At 49.4% G+C, this 9,409-nt stretch overlaps 1 protein-coding gene across 4 annotated transcripts; it reads left to right on the plus strand.

The window, feature by feature from the left end:
• The first annotated feature begins 3,621 nt into the window (after nt 1-3,621).
• On the plus strand, nt 3,622-8,766 carry LOC148663108 (uncharacterized). Of its 4 annotated transcripts, none has more exons than XM_088631355.1 (7): nt 3,622-4,072; nt 4,830-5,048; nt 5,310-5,448; nt 6,724-7,050; nt 7,265-7,543; nt 7,634-7,921; nt 8,117-8,766. In XM_088631355.1, the coding sequence occupies exons 3-7, from the start codon at nt 5,397-5,399 to the stop codon at nt 8,437-8,439; spliced, it is 1,269 nt and encodes a 422-aa protein (XP_088487481.1). In that variant the 5' UTR covers nt 3,622-4,072; nt 4,830-5,048; nt 5,310-5,396; the 3' UTR covers nt 8,440-8,766. The 4 variants fall into 4 exon arrangements, with proteins under 4 accessions (XP_088487481.1, XP_088487484.1, XP_088487483.1 ...); XM_088631358.1 differs by having other exon boundaries at nt 6,838-7,050; XM_088631357.1 differs by having other exon boundaries at nt 4,830-4,972.
• The last annotated feature ends 643 nt before the right edge of the window (nt 8,767-9,409 follow it).

The raw sequence follows: 9,409 nt of genomic DNA on the forward strand, positions 1-9,409 counted from the left end.
CGAAGCTCGGCTGTGCGGTATCAATACTGTTAATAATAATAATAATAATAATAATAATAATAATTGCTTACACTTATATAGCGCTTTTCTGGACACTCCACTCAAAGCGCTTTACAGATCATGGGGACTCCCCTCCACCACCACCAATGTGCAGCATCCACCTGGATGATGCGACGGCAGCCATAGTGCGCCAGAACACTCACCACACATCAGCTCTCAGTGGGGAGGAGAGCAGAGTGATGAAGCCAATTCATATATGGGGATTATTAGGAGACCATGATTGGTAAGGGCCAATGGGAAATTTGGCCAGGACGCCGGGGTTACACCCCTACTCTTTTCGAGAAACGCCCTGGGATTTTTAATGATCACAGAGAGTCAGGACCTCGGTTTTATGTCTCATCCGAAGGACGGCGCTTGTTTACAGTATAGTGTCCCCATCACTATACTGGGGCATTAGGACCCACACGGACTGCAGGGTGAGCACACCCTACTGGCCCCACTAACACCTCTTCCAGCAGCAACTTTAGTTTTTCCGAGGTTTTAGCGGGGGCTGGCAGAAGCCGTTATTCTCCCGGTCGGGTTCCGCTCGCCGCTGCGTGACATCTGAGACCTGCCGAAGCTCATATTCTGAGCCGTACGACAGAGCTCCGTCACATGTGTAATTACCGAGTCGGTGTGTGTGAGGAGAAGGGGGGGGGGGGTCAGTGCGGTTACAAGCCACTGAGGATTATATTGACTCTCCTGGTGTCCGACGGCTGTTTGTTGTTTTTTTGCCGGCGTAAACAAACCCGTCAGCAGGCCCGATTTATTAAGTAAACTAATGAATTGATACAATGACCATATTACCGGAGCTGTGCTACTGTCCCGGGGCCTGCAGGCGTGTGAGGTGGGCCGGTTCGGTTCAGTTCAGATCGGCCCTGCTCAGCTGGGCCTGAGCTCCGGTGCTGTCTGATATGGGGGGGGGCTGTCTGGAGAGACCGGTTCCGTGTGAGTCTCGGCGGGCCAGGTCATCACTGGACTGGAGATGGGTTCGGCATGATTCTCTGGGCTCTTCATTGGGGTTAAAACGAGTGAGAACTGGATTTGGCAGCGATAGCGCGAGTGATGTGTGCCTAGACTTCGGCTCGCTTTCCTCCCTGGGATATTTCTCTCAATAGTCGATCTCAGACATCACCATCGCAGGACTACAGGCCCTGCGTTAATGAGTACCTGTAAGTGTGGTTCTGACGTCACCTTTCTCTCTCATTAGAACACGGGATCCGTGGTGTTGTGGTTCGTTCGCAATTTTAGTTGACTGTTACAATTAGTTGCCCCTTTCGTCCGACATCTTTTTTTTCTGCTAGGTCGTGTAACCAAAATGTCCTACAAATGCTTCGTCCCGAAGGAAATGATCACCGCCGAGCTACACTCCCGCATCAGTTGTACCGTTTTTACAGTCGATATGTACAATGCATTTTTTTATTAAAACGATGTTTCGTACATATTATGTATACAGATTTACTAATAAGCCTATTTTTGTTGCTGTTGTTATTCTGTAAAGCGCTTTGAGAGGCCGCCTTTAAAGGTGCTATATAAAATAAAGTGTTATTACTAATATTATTATATAACGCCAGTCATTTTAAAATGTGAGTTCTATGAGTGTTGTTCATTACCTTGACGCATCTCATTTGGGATCGGGTTATCTCCGGCTGATCGCTCGGTTTTTGCTCGTGTCGGGGTGGAGATGAGCCATCTTCTGCGGCTTCCAACAGGTCTCGGCGATACCGCTGTCCAACAGGTTGCAACCTGCTGGGGGACAGGTGACAGGTGCGTCACGATAGAACTCGGCGTTTCTGTTTTGCTGTGTTGTGTTTTCCTGCCGGCGTTTCGCACATCAGCAAACTGCCGGTTTGACCCCCTTCCGGGGGCCACTCTTTAACGCCTCAGTTCACCCGCTATCCCCCCACTTTTCTCAGCTCCAGAAATCGACCCCGAATCTGTAAAACCCCTCTGTCTCGGAGCTCGTCACTCACCCCCTTCTGCTGCTGCTGCTGATGATGACGATGGCGATGACGGCAGAAGAAGAGTTTCACCCGCTTTGAAGCCGGCCGGTCCGGACCCGCAACGACCCTCGGCTTAAGTTGTTCTCCGATACTCGCTTCGTTCACCTCCAGCTCGCCCCGAGAAAACTCGAACTTGTCCCTCAGCTGCAGTTGTCTGCGTGTTCCCCCGGCCTGACAGAGCAGGTGACGGAGACGCCCACTCTGCTGCCGGATCGCTGGAAGGCGTCTCAGGAGAGAGTTTCTGTTCGTTCTCGGCGCCGCCCTGAAATCTCCAGGATTTGCAATGTTGCTATTTTTAGTTTTTAGCCCTCGTGGGGGCGGTGACACATTTCCCCCCCGCTATTCTTAGTTCAAAGGACTCTGCTTTGGGGGAGTTTCTGTTTTTCTGTTGTTCTTTCGTTTCAAACGCGGTTGAACGTATTGAAACAAAGCGGGGCAGCATTTTTACACACCATGAATCATACCCAGTGTCTTCGGACGGTCGAAGACATTTAATGTCGTTCTCCCCCCTCCCCCTTCATACGAGGTTCAAGAAGTGTTCTCTGCCGGCGCTTGAGCTTGGGGTCGCTGTTTTGCCTCTCGTTTCTTTTTTCCAAGAGCGGACCGGAGAGACCAGTCAGACTCGAGGATGGGGCAGTATTTTAAAAAATGACAGAATGTGCGCCCGACCGGACAACGCGATACCCCGTGTGCCCACTCGCGTTAAACCCACGTCGCAGGTCAGAGGCGACGGCGTGACACGAGAATGACTTCGACACTGCTACTAAACGAGACTTTCAATCCCTTCGCTGACTTTTGCTTTTTGTGTTACTGGGTAGGTTGTTTGTGTCCTAAATGTGCCATTGCAATTAGGAGAAATAACGGACTAGTAGCTGGTTAATAATGTACCCGAGGTTCATAAGCACTGCAATGAACTTGCCCGCAGAAAGTTGTCTCCCAACTCCGCACTAAAAATTGTTCTGAACTTGCGAAGAAACCCCAAGTTTATATCTTCTAGAGGACGCTAAAATATTAGCCGTTGAAATGAGAAAACCCGCCCAAAAGAACTAACGCACTTAGCTCATGCAGGTGCATCAGGCTTACATTTATGTGTATTTATTTAGCTCGTGCACATAAATGCAGCCTGTCTTTAAAAAAACAAAATTAATAAATTACCGATGTATTCTCTTAACGCGTCTGAAGTATCTCCATATGATTTAAGTGTGGTTTGATCAAGGAAAAATACAGCGCCCACACGCAGTTGTCTTAAAAACCCAACATTATCACGTGCATTGGACATTAATAAATGTACATCGATAGTGGCCCGCAGATCAGTGAACCGGTCAGGATAATTCAGAGATTCCGAACCCCTGTTCAGTTTCCTGCTCGGTAGACGAGCGGTTTAATCCTCGGTACCGGATTCCTGCAGCAGGGTCTGCTCGTGGTTTATTAAGCTCACGGGTGGGAGAGACCCCTGGGCAGTAACGTAGGAACTTCAACTCAAGTTTAGCGCAGAACTGCAGGCCAAAACGCAACTTCTTAGCTACTGACAGGGGGGAGACTCGTGTGTTCGTCGTATCCCGCGTGTGGGTATTTCATTTTTCTGCAGATTACCTAACAGGATTCTGCCAGTTTATTTCACTCATTCATTTACGGGATCTGATTATTTTTAAAGCATGGCCTTAAACTATCCTGTAGTCGCTCGTTCTAAGAAAAGTCACGAAGACACTCTGAGGCGACGGCACATTCGCCACCCTGACCCGTGCAAATCAGGTTTCTGATTAGGCCCAAAGCCAACGGATTGCCATATGTATAATTCGTCACGGGTCTGCTATTTAAAAGAGTTTCGCAGGTATCCCCCCGGATATCGGTGTGGCAATGGGCGGAGTTATGGGTAGAAGCTAAAGCCTCGCTGTTCTGATCTTATTCTCACGTAGTAGGCGGTACTTGTATCGCTGTAATGTGCATATAAACTGTCGGAAACTCGGCAGACAAGCCGGGATGGCAGAATAGCTGATACGCGGTACAGAGCCGGCGGACTGGACGCGCAGGTGAGTGTGCGAGGACCTCAGACATCACTGCTGGGGGGCAAATAGCATATCAGCCGGGATGAGTCTGAAATCTCTCGGGCGAGCGTGTTGCTGCAGGACAGAGCTGTGTGCTGATCCCGGCACCTTCCTCAGCGCGGAGGTGCGACTGATCCTCAGGTGGGAAGAGCTCGATTTTAACCGCTGCGAGCTGCATCATTCCAGACAGAAGGGAGTGGATTTAGAAAGGAGGCGAGCAGCTCTCCTTTTTTCGATTGCTGTTAACCAAATGCTCAGTCCCCCTGCTAGTTTTAGATAGAAAATGCACACATGTATTTGGCGACTAGAAAGTGCGTGGTTGTTTTTTTTAGCCGTCTCGTCATTCGCTTAGAATCTTTTTGGACTAGTCCTTTTCTGTTTAAATACGCGTCTCTCTTTGGTTAAAAGTTTAAAACGCGTCGGGTTTTGTAAAGGGAAAGTGCTTCAAGTGGAGTAGAAATGCCGGAGTTTTCGTGTTTTGCGGATCTGCGGATGACCTACTGTACCTCGGCACAAATAAAAGGGTTTTGTTCTTCCTTGTTCTGACAGGAGGGTGTTAAAATAGGTTGATGAAGAGGGCTCGTGAACTCTATCAAGCCTAACGGAGCCCTTCACCTCCGATAGTCTTTTTCTGTCGACGTAACTCCGTTTTAAATCTCCGTTTTAAAGATACACGTGTGAGATTTTGTTTCACCTTCCAGCAGTCGAGGCCGAAGTGTTGTCTCTTTTCTTTTTTTTTCAGCGCGGAATAAACCTTTACCCATTCCCTCTCTTTATGACGTCCATGTAGCCGAGCGCTCGACTGGACCCCAAAACCACCAGGCGTGTGTTTGTGGGCCACCAGGCTCCAGATCCCCGGAAACACTCGGTTGCTGCTGAGAACAGGTTGAAATCCGTGAAGTCGCCCCCCGTCCTACACACGGTGAAACCCACCGCGCTCGTCGGCTCTGCGTGTGTGCCGGTTCGTGCCGTTGCAAGTTGCTCCCGAGCAGTTTCAGGTCGCTTTCCTTTTTTTCAGGAGACCCATGGCTCTGTGGCGTAGCTTCCTGCAAAATACACAAACTCAACTGATTTTTTTTGTCTTCTTTGCGGGTGGAACCAGCGTTGTAGTGTTTCATTGTTTATCTGAGATGTTACCTTCTGCCCAGTCACGATTTTTGTTTTTGCCTTGGGGGGGAATCCAAGCTGTTAATCTGTCTTTCCATTTGTCTCCCCCTTACAGACTAGCGTGGTCTTTGCAGCGACCGTTCAGTGTCGCTTCAGCTGCAGATTGGGAGAGTCGACTCTCGTCCGGGATCCTCCTGGCAGGATGGCGCTCCCGACAATCCCTGCTGCCTTTTTACTGGTGCTCTGGACCACGGGTGGGTGACGCTCCGGGCTTTCGATTCAAGTTCCCTTCAGATTCCAGCTGGAGTTCAGTTTCCTCCACCGTCGCGACACGATCCCGGAGGCGCCGGAACAGTTCTTACATTTAGCCGGCAGGTGTATCACCCTGCAGCTCCCAGCTGGCAGCCCCCACCACACTGAAACTCAGATAGTGTGAGCCTGGCCAGTACCTGGAGGGGAGACTCCTGGGAAAGCTGAGGTTGCTGCTGGGAGAGGTGTTAGTGGGGCCAGCAGGGGGTGCTCACCCTGTGGTCTGTGTGGGTCCTGATGCCCTGGTATAATGACTGGGACACTGGACTGTAAAAAAGTGCTGTCCTTTGGATGAGATGTAAAACCGAGGTCTGACTCTCTGTGGCCATTAACAATCCCAGGGCATTTCTCGGAAAGAGTAGGGGTGTAACCCTGGCGTCCTGGCCAAATTCCCCCCCTGGTCTTTACCCATCATGGCCTCCTAATAAACCCCATCTCTGAACTGGCTTCACCACTCTGCTCTCCTCCCCACTGAGAGCTGGTTTGTGGGGAGAGGACTGGTGCACTATGCCTGCCATTGCATCATCCAGGTGGGGGCTGGATGGGTGAGTGTCCAGTGTTTTGTTGATATGTTATTAAACCACTTAGGGCAGCTTAGTACATGGTTATCAAAGCAAAACATCCTGTTGAATCCAGTTCTCTGTGTACTTTCCATGTTTATTCCATTTGCTTTTAAAACAGTACAGTTTGTTTTTTAATGCGAAGCAGTTTCTTATTCTTTATTCTTTATAAATACGTGGCTCGAAGGCTGGTTTGATGTTTTTAAACATTCTCGAACTGCTTATTCAAACTGAGAATGAGAGACTCCCTTGTCTCTTTATTTGAACTATTTGAAACTTTATTTCAGTTTTCTTAAAAAAAAAGACAACTCACAGCTACCAAGTTTGGACCTGCCAATTAATGCTATTTTAACAGTGCAGTTGTGGTTCCATCGGCAGCTCTTGTGGTTACACTGTGAATAAGGAGACAATTATTTTGACTGGTCACAATAAAAGCCCAGAAATACCGGTATTCAAATGAGATGGCTAATTGAGATGGCTAATCACCGGAAGACACAGAAATTACACCATCCGTTAGTGTAACTCACCGTAAACGCGGGGGGTTTCAGTGTGCGTGTGTAACTTCTTGGAGCTGACAGCAGGTGGGGGGGAGGAGGGAGGTAGCATGTCTCCCCTTGGTGATCCCCAGGCCTGTCTGAAACCACGTCTGTTGTTTCCCAGAGTCCTGTGCTGGCCCTGTCACTGTGAGATTTTTGGACTCGGCTACACTGCCCTGCATCTCCAAGGATCCAGCCCCTGTGGACCAGCCTGCTGTAAAATGGGTGTTGTCTACAGGAAGACCTGTGCTGTATGTCGAAGGTGGAAGACCTCATTCTGGACCCGGGTTCGAGCACAGAGCCCAGATGTCCGGAGACAAGGCCAGACTGGGAAATTACTCCCTGACCATCGCTGCTGTGACGTTCTCCGACACGGGGCTGTATGAGTGCTATCGGGAAGCCGAGCGAGACCACCTGCAGTTCCTGGAGGACACTTATCTCACTGTCACAGGTAACAGCTCACGAGTCTCGGTTTTAACAGCGTCCAGCTGAGCCCACTGTGGGAGGTGTCTGATAATGTTCACATCTGGATAATCTTGTCCCCAGTTCTTACACTGTCCATCTTTATTAGACTCCAAGGCTGTTTTCAATGTTCTTTTCAAAGTCTGCAAACTAAAATAATCCAAACCCAGCTGACATTCTGATGTTCATCTCTCTGCTTTCAGCTCATGAAGAAAATGTCACCCATCAGTCTGGAGCCTCTCTGTCTCTCCCTCTCCATACTACTGGTCCAGTGGAGGTGCTGTTTGATCCTGCAGGATCTACCCAGTCTTCCAGAGTCTTACTTAGAAGCGCAGGGCCCCCTGACCCCGGGTATGAACATAGAGTGTCAGTGCAGAACAGCTCTCTGACACTGCGCTCCCTCACTCTAGCTGATCAGGGGAGCTACACAGTGAGGGACCTTCAGGGAAACACCATCAGCACTGTGACAGTCACTGTGGGAGGTGAGCAGATCTACAGTAGGGTCACTAGAGGGCTCTATATTCTTGATAGAGTGTGTTCTTATATCATCCTTTATCCTGATTGTCTTTCAGCTCAAAGAGTCACTGTCACCCTGCAGCCTGGAGCCTCTCTGTCTGTCCCTCTGCTCACTGGAGAGCCAGTGGAGGTGCTGTTTGATCCTGCAGGAGGTGGAAACTGGACCTCAGTGTGCTCTGTCCAGAACAGCACAGCCAGCTGTTTCCCCCAGTACAGAGACAGAGTGTTGGTAGAGAATCAGGAGTTGAGACTGCAGGACCTGAGGGCGTCTGATGAGGGGATCTATACAGTTTTGCTCTCACACATCCAGAAGGCCGTCAGCACTGTCTCTCTCACTGTGGAGGGTAAGACTAGACTGAGGTGCAGGAGAACTCAAATCTTGTACTTGTATTCTCGAGTGTAAAGAGTTTCTCCAGTTCTTGATCCTGTGGAGAGAGATCAGAGGTCTGCTGGTCAGTATCTCTATCGGAAGAGACTCCTCATGTCTTCTTGAAGGTGTGACGAGCTGTGTTTTGTCTCCTCTGTGTTTCATACATCAGACCCTCTTCGTCACAGGTCTGTCGGAGTGATCACTGGTGTCACTGGTGTTGGTGTTGCTGGAGTCATCCTGGCAATCCTGGGAGTATGGGTCGGGATGAGGAGATCAAGGACGACGATCATGAATGACGGGACCTATGAACTGACAAGGAGAGATGATGCCCCGAATGACAGCGTTTCAGCGATCAGTCCTCCAGCAGATCAACCAGAAACTGGTAGTCAGAATGGAGTCTGTCCTCAGGTCCCTGGTGTCCAGGTGACTGAGGAGACAGGAGACGGACACTCTGATCCTGTTGTCTCCAATGGACACAGACTGCAGGGGTGATGAGGAGAGTCAGGGCAGTATATTGGGGGTGTAGCAGCAATGCTTGTTAATAAGACAGAATTAAGTGTTGCTGTGCTTTCCCAACTGAGGCCTCATCTCTCCCTTCATCTCTGTGGTGCAGCCACAGAGAAACTATTCATGCAGGCTGATTTAAAGATGTTTTCTTTCATAAGGGACAGCTCCCAAAGGGAGATGCACTTAGCTAAGCCTGGCTATCATGATCAAAGGTCATCCATTGGCGCCTATCTGTCTAGGGAGTGCCAGATATACATCTGGACTGCATTCCTAGGTGTCAGGAGTAAGTGACTCATAACTCACCTTGATCAACCAATCAGGGACTGGTAGGGCCGAGTAACCCACGTTGGACTCTGATGCCCATGGAACTTTCAGCCAATGAACGAGCTGAAGTTCCTCCAGGTAAAAACAGGCAACACAGAGGGCCTGGGAGACTTCTGTGGACTTTCTGAAAGGGAATTCAAAGGTTTCATAAAGTGAACTTGGTTACAACTTCTACATTAGATACTCAAACAAGTACATAACTCTTAGGAATTAAATTGATATCAACTGGTTTGGATAACAATTGAATTCTCGAGCTGTAATGCATTGAAGTTGAATACTCATCCAATCTCTGGGGATTCAGATCTCCTGCGGGCACAAAGAAACAGTTGCAGGCTGTTGCTGTCCAATCCGCGCTCTCTGGCTCCGTGCCAGGCTGTGCTGTGCGGCTTGTGACGGTGCGCTGCTGATGCTCACTGACCGGCTAGTTAGTGTTGGCTTTAACTAGCAAAGTTTGTGCACAGGAGAAAAGATGACTGTGGGTCCCAGCAAGTTAGGAAGAGGACCGGTTCGTTCCTGATGAAGAGCTAGTTCTGAATAGTGATTCAGCTGTCCACAGTTCCGACCTGTTCACGAGGCCTGCTGCTGGTTACTCTCTGGCAACCTCCACTCTAGACTCTTAGAACAAAGGAAA

Source organism: Lepisosteus platostomus, chromosome 5 (assembly GCF_059453375.1).
Source record: "Lepisosteus platostomus isolate fLepPlt1 chromosome 5, fLepPlt1.hap1, whole genome shotgun sequence".
Taxonomy (NCBI): Eukaryota; Metazoa; Chordata; class Actinopteri; order Semionotiformes; family Lepisosteidae; genus Lepisosteus; species Lepisosteus platostomus.